Raw genomic sequence first — 17,784 nt, 5'->3', positions numbered from 1 at the left:
TTTCTGAGGAGGTGACATTTAAGTTGGGCATTTACTGTTCTAATAAATAATATATTATCAGGTCCAAGCAGTTCAGACTTCAATTTCATTTATGTAGGGTCTGTCTGGGCTCATTTGCTTGGGTTACTACATTCCACACCGCAAAAATCCGAAGCGATGAATCGTTAATGTGTGGCCAGGAACGTGTTGGTAGTCTATTAGGAGCAAAACATAACCATCAACAATGTAGTGATAAAATTACAGATCATAAAATCTAGGTTCCCTGGTATTTTTTGTTGAAATTAAAAAGCTGTGTGTGGTTGTTTCTCTGCCTCAGACATGGAGCACAGTAACCCCGCTTACACGATCAGCGCCGCCTTGTGCTACGCGACTCAGCTGCTCAACATCTTGTCTCATATACTTGACATAAATCTTCCCAAAAAGCTGTGCAACAGGCAAGTAATTGAAGGTGACGAAGTCCTCTTTATCACAGATCTCGTTTTCCTATTAGGTACTTACTCTAATTAAACCAAAAATAGGAATTTAAGTATTATTAAGCCAGAAAAACGACTGTGAAATGTTGAGATTAATTTCCAAAGCCTACTGTGCAAGTTTGTTTCATTATCTTAAAATTGCACATGAAGTCTTCGAGAAGACCACGGAGAATTCTCCCACTTGTGAAAGTAATTGAAGGAAAATCTGGGATCTTCAGAGGGTACGCTCAATGTGTAAAAACTAGGTAAATCATAGCACCTGAATATAAAATAAAAAACATGTGGCTTAGAATTCAAAAAAAATGTAAGGGTGCCTGGCTGGCTCAGGGGAGCATGTGACTCTTGATCTCTGGGTTGTGAGTTTGAGCCCCACGTTGGGTGTAGAGATTACTTAAAAATGAATTTTGTTTTTCTTTTTAAGATTTATTTGAGAGAGAGCTTGTGCATGCAGGGGCTGGGGGTGGGGCAGGGCGGGCAGAGGGAGACGGAGAGAGTCCTTTCAACAGACTCTGCCCTGAGTGGGGAGCCTGACACGGGGCTCGGTCTCATGACCCTGAGATCATGACCCAAGCTGAAACCAAGAGTCATATCCTTAACTGACTGGACCACCCAGGCTCCCCAGAATAAAATCTTAAAAAAAAAAAAAAAAATGTAAACATTTACAGCGTACTCCGTTCTAAGTTCTGCTCAGTTCTACTAAGCCCTTCCTACGACTGTCCAGTCATCCTTACATTTCAAGCCAAATAAATATGTATTATCATCTCTCTCCCCTTTTAAACACAAAAGTTATGCCAGGGTGTTTTACACCTTGCTTTTTGAGTGTTTAACAAATATTTGAGCCCTTTTTTGGGCACTGAGAGGGTACAGTGGTGACGAAAACCTAATCCTTGCCCTCTTGGCCCTTCATTCTAACAGAGAAACAGATAATCAATGAGCGATGTGTCCACTGGTCATGAAGCCTGTGGAGGACATGAAAGCAGAGTGGAGGAGAGGGGACGGGGAGGCAGGGGCTTGCAGTATGTGAGTGGACTCATGTGCGATCACCTGTGACCCTGAGGGAAGGAAAGAGGGGAGCAGGCCACGTGGGTCCATTGGCGCCAAGAGAAAGCCCTGGGGAGAGCGAGGACAGTGAAGAAGGTGGGGGTAAAAACTGGGTGGGCCTCATGGGGCCATTGTGAGCCTCCAGCTGTCATTCTGCACAGAGCAGACAGTTAGCAGAGGTTTCTCGGTGTGGTGTGCCACCATCCCACCAGTCCCCTATTTCTGTTCACAGAGTAGTCTTGTACATTTGTCATTTCGTTAGTGTGCAGATGTTTGTGTTGAATAACTTTTCCGAAGTGGAATTGCTGGTCAGAGGGAATATGCATTCATAATTTTTTATAGTTGCGGTGGAATCGCTCATCATGAGGGCAGTTCGTTCTTAGAAAGTCTCTGTTGAGTCTGACTTATAAAGAAGCAAAGGATGTGGGGTATGTTTTATACTCAACTGTGGTGTAAAATACACTCTTCCAAATAGACATTTTACCATAGAATTTCCTCGGAAAGATACAATTTTACAAACTGTATGTTTGTTTTCCAGTGAATTTTGTGGGGAAAATCTCAGTAGACAGAAATTTACTCGAGCAGTGAAGAAACTGAATGCAAATATTCTTTACCTGTGCTTTTCTCAGGTATGGAAAATATGCTGTGAGCTCATTTTTAATGTGTTACGTGGTTGAAAATGTTAATCAGTTTTTTGCTTTTTCTAGCATGTAAACTTAGATCAGTTACAACCACTGCACACTCTCAGGAACCTAATGTACCTGGTCAGTCCGAGCTCTGAACACCTGGGCAGGTAAGAATGCTTCTTGCTTTTTTCTAAGTGGTGGTGCTGTGAGTACTTCTAAGCAGAGTGGTTGTGCGTGTTGGCAGAGCCCAGGGGCCTGGTCCTCACCCCTAGAGTCTCCACAGAGGACAAAAATAATGTGGTCCTGTACAGAAGGGCAGAGCGGCTAGTCAAATTTGAGCCTTTACGGTCCTTACATAATCATTTCTCAGAAAATTAATATCACATTTTTAACACCTAAAATGAAATAGAAGACCCCAGATGTTCCCGGAGGGGGTGCCTTGTGCCACGCTTGAAGACCAGAAGCCATTTCTTGGACTCCATGTCCCTTTCTTCTCGGCGCTCTGTAGTGTCTGTGCCTTTTCCTGTGCCTTTCCTTTCATGCCTCCTCCCACCATAATAGTTCTTCCCAGTCATCTTTTGTCTTTCTGGCCACCATCAACTGGAGATAAAGGGTATTAGAAGTTTCAGGGGTGAACTAGTTTAAAATCCATTAGGTTAAGAACAAGAGTCAGTAACAAAAAGACCAACCAGGACTGGTCTGTGGGATCCTTCTAGGCCCTCAGCCCAACCTAGAGGAAGCTTTTCTTTAGAACCATTCAGGTAACCCCTCTTGAGTACATATCCTTTTTCCATGCTCTTAGCATTCTGTCCCTACATTCTGAGATACGACTTAGTTAATGTATTTGTACTTTTGAAAGAGGCTAAAGAAAATAAAAGGCAGGAATGTTCTTTTGGGGAGTCCCCTTCCCATCGTTCATTTGCCTTTACAACTGGAACCAAGGTTCAGGGGGCCTTTACTCCGGCCAGGGTGCTTGGCTTCCTCCCCATGGCAGGGAACTTTCCATGGGAATCTGCCCTTAGCCACTGGCTTGTGTTTTCTTCCCCCACCCCCTACCCTGCCCCCACCTAAAACAGTAACTTACCTGGGACATAGGTAACCCTGTGGAAAAAGCTGTGCACTCTCTCTGGGGAACTGCACACACACATCTAGAATTCTATGCCGTTTTATAGGGAGTTCATGCTCCTTGCCTCAAATTCCATTCATTAGTTCACAAAGCACCTGTTAGAAATCCACCCCAGTTTTAGTGGTTGATTTCTGTGGGTTTGTTTGCCATCCTCTTTGTACTTTATTTGTATAGAGTTGAACATTAGGAAGTTTTTTTTTAGAAATTTTATTTATTTATTTGATAGATCACATGTAGACAGAGAGGCAGGGGGAGCGAGGGGAAAACAGGCTCCCCGCTGAGCAGAGAGCCTGATGCAGGGCTCGATCTCAGGACCCTGAGATCATGACCCAAGCTGAAAGTAGAAGCTCAGCCCACTGAGCCACCCAGGTGCCCCTCAACATTAGGAAATTAATCCTTAATAATAAGAACTAATATTTATTGAGCCAATATTTCATAGGTGGGTTGATTATTCTTATTTTATAGAAGGGGCTGGCTGGTAACTGAAGCTTAGCGTAGTCAAGTAATTCGTGCTCATGATCACAGAGGCAGTCAGAGTAATAGAGCCAGCGTCCCAGCCCTCATCTGACTCCACAAAGTGGTAGATGCTCGTGCTTTTAACCAGTACACACCACTTAATCACATGAACAGATTAAAAAAAAAAAAAATCAACCTGATAGATGCCAGAACAGCAGTGAATAAAATTCAGTTCCTATGAATAATTAAAGAAAACTAGTTGCAAATTAAAAGATTATTAAAAGATTATTAATTAAGAATATCTACCTTAAGCCTGCAGAAAAGACTATTTCAGTGACATGTTCCTTATGTGTATGTTTAATAAAAGCATTCCTCTACAGTGAGGACAAGAGAAGGCCTGTTGTCGCTGCTATGTTCACTTCGTTCTGAAGGCCTAGGTGAAGCAGAACAGTTTTACAAAGAAGTAAGGTCTGTTTATGCTGGGAAGAAAGAAACTAGGTTGGCGTTGTTGCAGATGGTTGAACTGGCCATCCGGGAGAGCTCGCTTGCTTATGTGCTGACGGCTAGTCAGATGACAGAATGAGGAGAGGCTTCCCTTTACTGTAGCAACACAAACTATACATTACATAGGAATAATCTTTACAAAACATGTGCAAACCATAGAAAGAAAATAGGAAACTTGAAAAAAACGGTTCAACATCTATTTCTTGAATTTCTGCTAGGCAGCGCGTGAGGTGTGGGCCCAGATGAGAGAAAGCCCGAGGCAAGGAACACCCTCAGGATTTTCTTGGAGAGAAAGGCTGAGTAGTATAAAAATGCTCCTTCTCTCCAGAAGGAAACCTGATCAGAATTTCAACAGATATTTCATGGAACTTTGACAAGCTAATTCTGAAGTTGAGCTAGAAGCACAGGCTGCAAGGAAATTTTGGAAAAGAACAGTAAAGGATGGGCTTGGCCCCTTTTAAAACATAGCGTAAAGGTGATTAAACCAGGTTCTGTTAGCATGCAAGTAGGTGGAGCAATTATACACAGAGAAGAGAGTCCAGAGATGGGCCCTCTCCCTGCAGGGAGGATAGCACGACAAGGGCCGGCCTGTTGAACCAGATAATAATAGATCGATAGCAGCGGGCCGGTGAGTATTCATACAGGGACAAAGCTGGACTCATACTACATTCCGTATGTAAAAATAAATTCCAGATGATAGAAAAGACCTTATTTTATTTAAAAAAAAAAAACAAACCCTATAAAATAGCTAGGAGAAAAGACAGTGTTTTATAATCACAGGGTGGGGAGGGAATTCCCATGCAAGCCACAAAACCCCCAAACCATGAAGGAAAGGAGTTACATAGTTTACTGTGTAAAAACTCTAAATGCCTCTGGTAAAATACCAGATACCAGAAAGTTAAAAGATAAGCAACAGTATGTTTTGCAGCCTGTATATCAGACAATGGATTAAAAATCTAGACCACTTAAAATTTCAAATCTGTAAAAGAAAGGCAGACCTAATAGAAAAATAGCCAAAGGATTAATCCAGGCAGTTCACACAAAAGAAATGCAAGTAATCCATATTCAGATGAAAAAAGTCTTCAGTCTCAGTGAAGAATAAAGAAGTGCAATTCAAAACAGCTTTCCAGTTTTCACCCATCAGGCAAAAATGGAAAGGATGGACGATATCCAGTATTGGTGGTTGTCCTTAAAAAAAAAAAAAAAAAAAAAAAAAAAAGGCTCTCTCCTGCTAGGGGTGGATTTCTTTGGAGGGTCTGACGTTTTCTCTTGGCTTGCCCTTGAGTCAGCTCTCCAGTTAGGGTAGGGGTCTGTGTGATGTATGTGAAGCGCACATTCTCAGCCAGGCTCATTACATCCGCGTTGGTGGTCCGTGAGCCGGGAGTCCAGGAGCTAGAGCTTCAGAAGTCCCCTTCCGGACCTGCCTCAGTCAGAGTCAAGGCTGTAGAGAGACTGTTATTGGAACCTGGGTGGGACTTCCTATTTCCATGGAGACCAGCTGAAGTGAGGATCCCATCCAGAATCCAACATAAATCTTCTTTGAAATAAATTCAGACTTGCAAAAATAGTCAAAATTGCAAAAAATAATAGTAGTACAAAGACATACATATCTTTACCCAGACTCACCTTGTTACTGTTTTGCCTTATCATTTGTATGATCTCCATAAAGACACACATACACACATTTTTTTTCCTGAACCCTGTGTGGGTAAGTTACATACATGTATCATGGTTCTTGACCCCTAAATACTTGTATATGTATTTCCTAAAAATAGGGGTATTTTCCTTTTAACCAACATCAGCAAATTTCACACTGATACAGTAGTTTAATCCACTGCCCATCTGCACGTTTTGTCTGAGGACCAGATTAATGTCCTGTACAGCACTTTCCCCTCCAGTATATGATCCAACCTAGAGTCTGGTGCTGGATTTAGATGCTGTGTTTCTTGAACCTCTTTTAAATCTGGAATGTTTCCACGGCCTACTTTGTCTTTTATGACATTAACACTTTTCCCTTCCTATTACTAGAACTTTCTTTCTGAATTTGGTATTTCTTCGTAGTGAGATTTCAGGAATCCAAGCATTCGAGGTAGAACACTGCCTGGGCCAGGAGTGTTTCCTGGACACTCTGGGGGCCACAGTAACCATCTGTCCCTCGTTGGTGATGTTAATTTGATCACCCAGTCACGATGCTTTCCACCTTCTCCACTGTCTAATTCCTAGATTTTTTTTCCTTCCTTGCAACTAAGCAGCAGTCTGTGTGGAGACACTTTGAGACCATGCATTTATCGTGCTCATCAGAATTTCCTCCTGGGTTTAATACTTGTTGATTTTTCTTATCGGATTCAGTCTTTACTGTGATGTTGCCTACATTAATATCATTATCATCCAGACTGTGTAGTTTACAAAGAGCTAATTCTTGTTGTTGTGTATCTGTCCAGTAATATTTTTGAAATATTTTGCAAAAGAGAGTTTTAAAACCAAAGAGGTCATCTTGTTACCTTAATCAATAAGAATAATACCCTGCAGCATCTTGAGAAAATTAGTAATTTTTATTCCCTGGTGACATTAAGTATAAAAGATTTAATTGTTTTGCTAATTTTGTGTGATGTGTCTGGCTAAGCGTATGTTGGGCAACAAAAATTGCTCCAACTGGCCACTTTGGGAATCATCCAGTGGTTTTTCAGTTGAAATACTTCGCTGAGTGTCTGCTGCATGTCACCAGACTCTGCCCTGTGGGATTCCGGCGGAGAACTGGAGTCCCAAGTGGCTTCCCACGGAGCTCTGCCTGGAGGGAGTATCACCCCCCACCCAATATCACTCCTGTCTGTCTCCTGGGAAAACTTTTGAGAGGGGGTCTGGGGACAGTGGCAGTCCTGTGCCATGTAGGTAAGGCAACATTAAAGAGAAACAGAAAACAGGCTATGCCTCCGAGCTAGCAGGGAGGCAGGCTTCATGTGGCGCTAGGTGCTGAGGCCCTTGGACAACAAAGCTCAAAGGACGGAATGAGCGGGCGCTGTGTTTAGGGAAGGAGGGAACCCAGCTGAGGTGCTACGCTGTGAACATTTGTGCATAGGTGACGCGGGAGGAAGGGATGAGGCGGCTGCCGCTGGCTGCAAGCAGATGCTGCTGCGAGGAGGTGCTGCTGCAGAGAGGACCTGAGCTGGGGCACGTGCGGAGGGGGACTTACTGGGTGATACCAGGCAGGAGCGTGAGGGTCGCGGCCCAGCTGGCTTGTTTTAAGAAGGGTCGCCTGGCTCAGATAACCTGAGATGAGCCGGAGAGGTTAGCCCTCACGTGGAGAGCTCTGGCAGGTCATGAAGCTAGGAGGAAAGAGAGGCATTGGAAGAAAATCTTTTGGAGTAGGCCTGTTTACCAAGGGGTGGGGGGAGGGAAAGAGAGAAAATAGATGAATTGTAAGGAGAGCTTTTTAAGGAAACAGGAAAGGAATACTCAGATAAGATGCCAGTTGTTGGTTTGTTTGGAAAAGCTGCAGGGGGTCAAGGGGAGAGGCTCTTGGTTCTTAATGCCTTCACCCCTAAGCAAAGTAAGGACTTGGGGCTAAATGGAGGCCTTGTGAACTTGGGAATCCCTGGTCAGAGGGGCTTTTTGATATGTAAATTGCTCGAGGGAGACCAAGGGGAAACCCCATGGTACATCTTCCAATTTAAGGTAAAGCCCTAAAAACAGTGCCTGGGACAGACATGTTCGCTGTTACTATTGCTGGTACAGCCAGGAAGCAAGGTTGTCTTGGAGGAACAAAGGCTCCGCTCTCGTCTGATTCCCCCGCAGGAGAAAGTGAGTTGGAAGGTGCAGGCCTGGTGAGGTACACTGGAGGCCAGTGCTAGGCTTTGGTCATTGTTAAGGCCATAAAGAATTTTAGACAGACTAAAATGGCAGGCTCTACCCATTCTAGGATATCTCTCATTTTATTTTTGCTAACCCCTATCATTTTCCCCAAAGTCATTATCGGAGGCATGTGTCCTTATCGTGGGGGCAACGGTGGAGAGAAAGGGGCTGCTGGAGGGCCTTGGCTCCAGGAAAATCCTGGGAGAAGAGCAGGGGGCTGTGGGAGGAACACCCCACCCCCCCCCCCCCCAGGGAGGGCAGCTGGGCTCTCCTGAAGCAGGAGCGGACAGGCACTTGGAAGGGGGTGGGGGAAGAGCAGCAGCAGGCCTGGGTGTGGTTTGCTGACGCTGTCCCACAGCGGTCATCAGCAGCTGTCCCAGAGGGTGAGACCTGAGAAGGGTTATTAGATTTGGAGAGGATGATGTCATCAGGGACCTTTGGGGAATAGTTTTCTCCTAAAGTACAGTGCAGAAATATGCATTATTCCAGATGACTATATTCTTAATAGTTATAGCTCAATCTGTTATAAACGGGCCCCTAGAAAACTGTGATCGTGTCTGAAAATGTGTGCAGAGCCTGCTGCTGGCAGCAGTCAAGGAAGCGCTGCTAACACGCGTACAGCTGGGCCACTTAGCTCCTTTGAGTCCTAAGAACGTAGAAATTAGGAGTCTCCATAAGGCAGAGAACAGCTGTACTTTTTTTTTTTTTCTATACCATTTATTACTTGTGCCACCAAGTGATACAGCAGCGTATACAGCAAGTGACCATTGTTGGTGGGACTGTCCCATCGAGATGCGTGGATCCTGCAGTTGTTCAGAGAGGAAGTCGTCCCTGGGACCAGGACGGCTGGTCTCGGTGCGTCCCGGAGCTCCACCAGCCGAGCGGGGGGACCGAGGAACAGTGTGGGCGCGTGGTGGAGCGCATTCCTCCCGTGGCAGTTACCTGGGTGAATAACCAAGTTACGGACCACCAGGGGGTACAGTGCAGGCTCGGGAAGCAGGTAGAGTGGTGTCTCTGGACCTCCTCAGTCCCGGCAGGCCTGTGTCACTGTTGTCACAATGCTGGTTGTGTGCGCGTGCAGGTCGGGACCCTTTGAAGTGCGAGCTGACCTGGAGGAGTCCATGGAGTTCGTGGACCCCGGCGCTGCGGGGGAATCGGACGAGAGCGGCGACGAGCGCGTCAGTGATGAGGAAACCGACCTGGGCACGGACTGGGAAAACCTGCCGAGCCCCCGCTTCTGTGATATCCCTTCCCAGCCCGTGGAGGGCTCGCAGAGCCAGAGCAGCCAGGTGTCCCCGCCCATTGCGAGCAGCAGTGCGGGCGGGATGATCTCGTCCGCCGCAGCCTCGGTGACCTCCTGGTTTAAGGCTTACACTGGACACCGCTAGTGCGCATGGGCCGAAGCGGCCAGGTTTGTGTCAAAGTTGTTCTTCCGCCACGCTCAAGTAAACTTTGTGTGTTCCGTTAAGACAGTGCCTGGAACAAAAAGAGGTTAAACTGTTGGTTTTTTTTTTTAAAGCAGGGAGGACAAGCATTTCTATGTATCAGATGGCCGATGGGGGTGACCCACACGCTTATGCTAGAACAGCCAGGTCAGGGGTCCCTCTGCCCAGACCCGTGTTGGTGGAAGACGAGCGTGTGTGTGCTGGTCTGCTGAAGCAGAAAATTCACCTGGGCTCCCTTTGGTCATGGGCCACTGGGCCGGCAGAGGGAGGCTGACACATTGGTCCTTGTGATGCGGAGACTGTTCCTGAACACTTTATGTTTTAGAAGTTGAATCACAAGCCAGTGATTCTTGATGACTAGAACTTGAAAGATAAAAACTGTTTCATATGAGTTTGTGCTTATGCCATCATTTTTTGTATGGAGAACCAGCAGGCAATTTGAAATACTTGATTTCTTTAGAATCCAGTCATGTTTGTTTTTTAGGTCAAGGATGTTGGTTTTGTTTGGGAGGGGCTTTTGGGGAGGGGGTAGTTTAAAGTTATTTCACTCATGCTGCTGCTGTCGTAGCTTGTCAGACATTCCTGTTTTTCTTTCTCCCACACACCAAAGAAATGAAAGTCTTTATTTTTGGACCCACATCCATGAACAGAAGAAATCCCAGCTGCAAGTATGGCCTGGAGATTTAAAAACTATATTCTTATATTCTGAAAGGAATTAAATCATTCTCACCTAGGTTTTTATTCTACCATCTATACTATGTGCATTTGAAATTGAACTTATTTTTTGAGTGAAAAGTCATTAAAGTAGTTCCCTTATGTAAGCTAAATGCCTGCCTGGGCACAGGTTAAAGTCACTTAACCAAATGGCTCTGGTCATTCTTCTGGTGTCCCAGTTTTTTTCTAAGGGATTCAGTAGGTGGCAGGTTTTCCCAGGGAAAACCATCCTGCTTGCTTTCTTAGAGGTCTTTGTTGCTCTAGGGACACTCCCTTCACTCAGAAATGCAGAGCAAATCACAGCTAATACTACTCTGACAGAATTTTCCATCACCAAGAGATCATTTTCAGCTAAGGTGTTGTCGTGTCATTCTCTTAGTGACAATCTCATAAGAAAACTGTAGAGAGGCATTATGTACAAATATGTAAGTAGTTTTTTATTTTTAATAATTGCAAAAACTCCTATGTAACAACTACAAAAAGAAATCCTATGAAAAATTTCTAACAGGCATTATTACCATATCTTGTTAGTGTGATTAGCATGACCGTACCTCAGATAAATCATTCAGACACCTACCCTACCCTAGCTTCTTTTCTTGTAATTATTATAGTTGATACTTTGCCTCCGAATCCGAGGTGCTATATAGCTTTTGCTATTGGTATATTTAATGTTTGGTAGAGTTGCAGAAGAAGGGTGTTTATTCCTATCCAGGAGTTCCAGGTTCCCTGACTCTATGAATTTTCCACTCAGCGAGGTAACAGGCTTTGCTCCATGTGGGTTCTTAGTAGCTGGTGTCAGTTCTCAGTTTCGTGATGGCTGAGCTAGCGTTGTACCACCCAGGTCGGAAGTTCATAGGGAATGGGTACGTAGACTTGAACAAATACCAAATGAACTTAAAATCCCATGAGGTTAGGGTTGTCTAGGCACTTCAAACCCTCAAGAAGAGTTTAGTTTCAAGCTGAGAGAAGATAGAAGATGGATTTGGGGCTTGGGGATAGAGATTGACTTATAAGAGATGCACAGTTATCATGGTTTCTCTCCCGTAGGCCGTGAGAAACCATGAGTGTGAGATTACAGTAAAGAATAGAATCCAGAGATCACAACTCCTGTCTAAAGAGTAAGTCAACAAAACTTAAAGGATACAGGAAGTAGGGATTGATAGAGTATATTTTGTTGTTTTTTTATATCAACTAGAGGCACTTTATTTAGGGTTAAATGATCAAACCCTTTAGTGGTTTGGAACACCAACATACTGGCTTACACTGCTGAGATATTTTGGGTTTCATTATTTTGCACTGGATCCACTCTGTAAATATTCTTAAATACACATTTCAACCACTGTTTTTTCCTACTCTCTTTGCTGCTCATTAAAATCTTTCATGTAGGTGCCAGAACCATATGTAAACAGCTTTTCAAAAAACTGAAGCTGGTATTTTTTTTTAAACAAAAGCCATAGAACTTGGGTCATGTTTTCCATATAAAATGATTTGTTGAAACAAGGTAATACTAATAAAAACCTACAGGCACCAAATAGGCTGCTTAAAATGGTCTGTTAAAGACTTGTTTTTTGGGATGGAATATAACTAGGAGAAGTTTTGCACATCTGTAAATTAAAGGGAAAAACTGTATGTCAACATCGGGTATGTGGACAGGATTCACTTAAGGATTCATGTATCAATAATTTGGGAAAGAACATTCAGGGCCATGCTGTTTTTAAAAGAACCACAGTGTCTGAGAATCTCCTTGTGGTGTAATGTTGCAGGAATTTCCCATTACTCTGCGACTTCCAAACCAGTTTGAGTCATAAAATGTTTTCTAAACTTTTATTGTATTATTGCAATAAATCTTTTAACAGTACTTTACTAGTATGTGTGTCTTTTTCAAGCTCTGATTACTCATTTCTGTTGATACACTGAGGGTAGCAAAAATGAGATTTAAGGGGCACCTGGGTGGCTCAGTGGGTTAAAGCCTCTGCCTTCGGCTCAGGTCATGATCCCAGGGTCCTGGGATCGAGCCCCACATCGGGCTCTCTGCTCAGCAGGGAGCCTGCTTCCCTCTCTCTGCCTGCCTCTCTGCCTACTTGTGATCTCTGTCAAATAAATGAATAAAATCTTTTAAAAAAATGAGATTTAACTGGAATAATTTATACAAATTGTAGGGTAATTTTTTAAGAATTTTTTTGCTAGGTAAGGAAAAAGGTCTGGTAATCCCAAAAATTACAGTTTATGGTGGATTAACAATAATGGTCTATCTCTGGTAAACTGGGAAGAACTAATTGCTTACCAGTTACATACTTTCTCTGAAGATGCATTTTTCTTGTGTAGCCATCATATGGTGCATGTGCCCTACAGTGACTCGGTACCCTAAAGACAGCTCCGTGAGGAGGTTGCCTTTGGAATCTGCCCAGACTTTTCAGGACAAGAGAGAAAGTGAAGTATCGGAGGTTAGAGGGGATCTGTTAAATTGAGAGGAGAACCAAGTAGTTTGGAGAATCACCCGCTCCAATCTGCCCTCTTACCCCTTTCAGGTTAGATTATAGAGTGGGGTCACCTGCAGGTAGGGATACCAGGAGCGATTACAGCAGAACTGTTGCCTGGGGAGAAACCCAGGCTAGCAAACAAAAGGGTTCCCAAATAGGGCATGAGCTTCAGGGCTACTGCCCTTCTACCTCCTTAGGTAACACTTAAAAACACCCTCCTGTTAGTGCATACCCCAGAGTTACGTCGTGACTGATGCAGGAAGCAGGGTGAACCAGATGGGAAGCATGAACGATAGCTTTGTCCTTAGTGGTCAGTAAAACTTACATCAGTGAAATGGAGCGGGCTTTGGGGAAGTCCTCTAAACTTCAGCTGTGAAATGCTCAATGAGAGAAAGCCACCAACAGCACACTCCGAGGATCTGGGGAGAAAATACCCTGGGGGAAAAAAAAGAGCAAATAATCCTAAAATTTGTATGGACCACAAAAGACCCCGAATAGCCAAAGCAGTCTTGAGAAAGAAAAACAAAGCTGAAGGTATCATAAACCCCAGACTTGAAGATAGACTCCAGTGCTGTAGTACTCAAAACATGATGGTACTGGCACAAAAACAGATCAGTGGAACAGAAGAAAGAGCCCAGAAATAGACTCACCTGTATACGGTCAATTAATCTGTGTTATCAAGAAGGCAAGAATATACAATGTGGGAAAGACAGTTTCTAAATGGGAAAACTGGACAGCTACTGAAAGTGGTCCACTTTCTTATACCATACACAGGAAAACTCAAAATGGAGTTAAGACCTAAATGCAAGACTTGAAACCATAAAACTCCTCAAAGAACACATACACAGTATGGGATTTGGGGGCTATGCCAAAATAAAAAGCTTTTGCATAACAAAGGAAACCATTAACAAACATAACAGTAACCTATTGAATTGGAGAAGACATTTACAAATGACAAATCCAATAAGGGGTTAGTATCCAAAATATACTTTATACAACTCAACACCAAAAAAAAAAAAAAAAACAAAACAAAAAACAATCCAAGTCCCAACCTGAATAGATATTTTTTCTAAAGAAGACAGGGAAGGGGGTGCTTGGCTGGCTCAGGCAGTGGAGCATGTAACTCCATCTTTGGGTTGTGAGCTTCCCACACTGGGTGTAGAGCTTAACTTAAAATCTTAAGACAGATGACCAACAGACACAGGAAAAAACCCTCAACATGACTCATCTCAGGGGAATGCAAATCAAAACCACAATGAGATATCACCTCAACACCAATCGTAATGGCCAACATAAAAAAGACCAGAAATAAGTGCTGGCAAGGATGTGGAGAAAAGGAAACCCTCAGGCACTTGGTGGGAATGTAAATTGGTAGCACCACTGTGGAAAACAGTATGGAGGTTCCTCAAAAAGTAAAAATAGAATTACCATACGATCCAGGAATTCCACTACTGGGTATTTACCCAAAGAAAACACTAGTTTCAAGAAGAGAGAGGTACCCTGTGTTTATGGCAGTGTTATTTACTATAGCCAACATATGGAAGCAATTCAGATGTCCACTGACAGATGAATAGAGAAGACACGCTCTATATACACAATGGAGTATTCCTCCGCCGTAAAAAAGAACAAGATCTTGCCTTTTGTGACAACATAGATGGACCTAGAAGGTATTATATGAATGAAATCAGACAGAAATACCATGATTTCACTTATATGTGGAATCTGGAAAAAAAAGAACACACAGAGAAATGGTGGTTGACAGAGAGGTAGAGGGGATGGATGAGACAGATGAAGGTGATGAGGAGATACAAACTTACCAGTCAGTAAGTCACAGAGGCACCTGGCTGAGTCCGTAGAGCATACAACTCACTCAGGGTCGTGAGTTCAAGCCCCACACTGGGCATAGAGCTTACTTAAAATGTAGTCACACGAAATGGAAAGTTACAGCACAGGGAGGATACTGCAACAGCACTGTATGTGACAGATGGTAAAGTATACTTACCTGTGGAAGCCCTGAGTAATGTATACAATTGCGAGTCACTATGTTGCACACCTGAAACTAATAAACATTGTCAGCTACACTCCAATAAACATTTTTTAAAAGATGGGATTATGAATGAGTCTGTGTGTGTATGTGTATTTTAAAAATGCAGGAATTTTGGACACCCCTGAATCAGAATCAGCACTGTCCAGTGGAAATAATGGAATTTGCATGTGACTAAATTTTATTAGTCTCATTAAAAAGGTAGGTAAAATTTTTCATATTTTATTCAAAATGCCCCCAAAATATTTCAACATGTAATCAATGTGAAAAAAGGTGGGGAGCCAGAGAAGAGGGGGTCTGCAGAAAGGTCACACTGGTATTCTGCCCTGAGCCACAAATATATGGGAGAAGGCTTGCCCCTATACCTACACCCTTACGTAAGTCCTCCTTCAATTCACCATTTGGGCGTGCCTCTCTCCCCTCCCCGTTTCCTCTGGAGAACCTCTGCAGAGCACAGACCCAGAACAAATTGAGGGGCCTTAAGCCAAGACTACTGGGCCCAGGAAAGAGGGGAATGGGAGGGGTCCTAGCTGCGTCCTGGGCAGCGTCCTCACCACCTCTACTTAAGGAGTAGTGAGCCGGGGCTGAAATGCAAGAGCTGTCCGTGGCAGGCTCCGTGCCCCGCAGGAGAACCCTGCTTGGCTGCTCCAGAGGCTGCTGAGAAGACCAGGCCTGAAAGCCAACAGCCGAGTCCCAGGATGGGGAAGGCTGTGGTGCCAGGCCTGGCTCCACCCCTCCTCCCACTGGACTGCAAACTGTTGAGCAAATGGGACATCTACCTCCTAGCAGACGAGGGACTGACCCAAATACAAACTTGCTCCTCCACATTTTACTGAGTGGCAACTTTCTGAAGAAACTGCATCATACTCTTCATACTACTTAGGACAGACACTTGAGGATGCCAGTTCATAGATCAAACCGTTCGGGGGTGTGGGCAGAAAAGGAGTCATTTAAGTAGCACAGGTGATACTGCCCTGATTACCTGGGGAGTTGGGTTGTGCCATTCCTCAAGTCAGTTTCTGCTGAGCTCAGCCTCTGCAAGAACACCTCCCCTCTCACGCCCTACACGTTTCCCACCACCATGCAGGGCCATAGACCATTCTCTACTGGGTGATGGACGCAAAGGATTTCCAAGAGTATTTCAGCCATATGCCATTTCCCCCTTAAATGCCAACTTTAAACTTATTCCTGCTGTGTTTCATTGTTCCAAAGAGAATCTGAGACAGTGATTGGTCCCCAAACCAACGTGTCCTGAGGCCTTTTCCTCTGCTCACGTAAAGCGTGAACGGGAGGGCCTTTGAGGGGGGCTCATTTTGTGTTTTAGAGGAGCATCACCTCTCACCAGGCTTGTTGCATTTTAAGAGACTGTCCACCTCTCTGTTCCTGACTCCCCAGCTACCAACACTAGTGGCTCTGCTCCTCTAGATAACACCAAAGTCAAAATGAGCCACCCAGAATAGGGGTGCTGCCTGAGCTGGTTTTGCTTAGGCATAAATACAATGGAAGTCACCCAAGGGAGCACGACCACAAGGATGTTTGCTCTTCCCAGGAGGTTTGTGCAAAACACCAGCTATGGCCACGAACTCAGAAACAGGCATGAACCGTCAAGAGAAGGGATTGCACATTTCCCACAGAGGTACTTTTACCAACTCACAAAGATTGCAACACTAGCTTGTTGGAACCCAGAGGAAAAACAGGGATAGAAAAGATCAGCTTCTCCAAATGCCAGGCAATGTGCACAGTAGACAAAGCATTTCAGTGGAACCTGACAGGGAGAGCTCTTACTAGTGCAGTCCGCTGTATACAGCAAGAAGTTTGGCGCAGACTGGCTTCATTCTGGTTTTAAGGTAGGCTCTTTCTGTGGGACAAAGGAGAGGACAAATTGCCAGTCTGCTAGAATGAAGGCAGTGAAGGCTGTGAAGATTGCCTGGGAATACCCATGTAATAAAAAGTCTCCAAGTCTAGTCCAGGACAGGTAGGCAGAGACGCCCTTGCAAGTCCAAGTTAGAAGGGATAGTTGAACAGAGCCCAGAAACAGAGCTCCTAGATCACGCATAACCATCAGCCCACAGCCTTCTGCAGCCACAAGGCCCAAAGCAGCCTGTGGTCAGGAAAGCCACTGGCAACAGAGCCCAGATCATACCAAATGCAGGACAGTTACCCAGCAGACTCGAGGCTGCTGTGCGAACGTCTCTAACCAAGAACGCCCCCATGGGACCAGCTATAATCCTCCCCACTTCAGCATTCTCATACTTCAGATGGAAAATTACAGCATCACTCAGGGCCATCAGAACTTGCCAGCACCCCTCACAGTGAGATGGTCACCAGCAGCACGTACCATGTGGGAGGCACTGAGAGGATGGCAGGACGGAGCTACTCTCTCTGAACCTAGAGTAGTCAGGGAGCAAGATCGACCCGTAAGATGGGACAGTGGCAGCCGATGTCAGGCGGCAGCTAAGTGAGGTGGGTGGGACAGGGCAGGGCACTTCCAAAAGAGGTGCCCCTGAACAGAGAGCTAACAATATGCTCAGGTGGGGTACGTGGTCAGTTTGGAAGGATCCTTTCACATGGCCATTTTAATGCCAGAGTCATTTTTGATGAGGCCTGAAAACAAATTGTTTACCTTTGCCCCTTTCCCATTTCCAATTCCTCCCTGCCTTGGATATCTGGTGTCATCCGCTGAGTAGGGGACAAAGCGAAACTGCCCCAGAGACAGGGGCAGAGGGCTCTCATGACTCCCAGACTTCTCTGATTTTTTTCTAATGGTAGGACAGGAAAACTAGGCCAGGCACATCAAAGCCTCTGAACAAAAGCCGAAAGGTGGAAGTCTTCTTTGGGTCCCCATGGCAGAGAGGAGGCTAGAGTCCTGGTGTCCACATTGTTCTTCCTTTCTTGCAAGTCTACGATTCTATAGCAGTGCAGGAAAGCAGAGTGCAGCAAGGCTGACTGTTTTCAAAAGCTTGGCACTAGGGGGCTCTGAAGCACAGCGTCTTTCCCCGAAGAGAGAAGCCACACCAGTCTACAGC

At 44.7% G+C, this 17,784-nt stretch overlaps 1 protein-coding gene across 3 annotated transcripts in view; it reads left to right on the top strand.

Annotated features, from left to right (window-relative positions):
• The window catches only part of ATG14 (autophagy related 14), a 36,825-nt gene extending 24,733 nt beyond the window's left edge, over nt 1-12,092 (top strand). Inside the window, exons 7-11 of one of the 3 annotated variants that reach the window (XM_047736137.1) lie at nt 317-434; nt 2,053-2,143; nt 2,222-2,307; nt 9,157-9,486; nt 9,598-12,092. In XM_047736137.1, the coding sequence (XP_047592093.1) occupies nt 317-434; nt 2,053-2,143; nt 2,222-2,307; nt 9,157-9,463 (602 nt within the window). In that variant the 3' untranslated portion in view covers nt 9,464-9,486; nt 9,598-12,092. Of the gene's footprint in view, nt 1-316; nt 435-2,052; nt 2,144-2,221; nt 2,308-9,156 lie in introns of all 3 variants that reach the window. The other 2 variants (XM_047736136.1, XM_047736135.1) reach the window with 2 other exon arrangements.
• Nucleotides 12,093-17,784: the final 5,692 nt, after the last annotated feature.

The sequence above is a fragment of the Lutra lutra genome, chromosome 7, assembly GCF_902655055.1.
Source record: "Lutra lutra chromosome 7, mLutLut1.2, whole genome shotgun sequence".
Lineage (NCBI taxonomy): Eukaryota > Metazoa > Chordata > Mammalia > Carnivora > Mustelidae > Lutra > Lutra lutra.
Note: the sequence above shows the minus strand (reverse complement) of the source record. Positions and strands in the feature narration are given on the sequence as shown.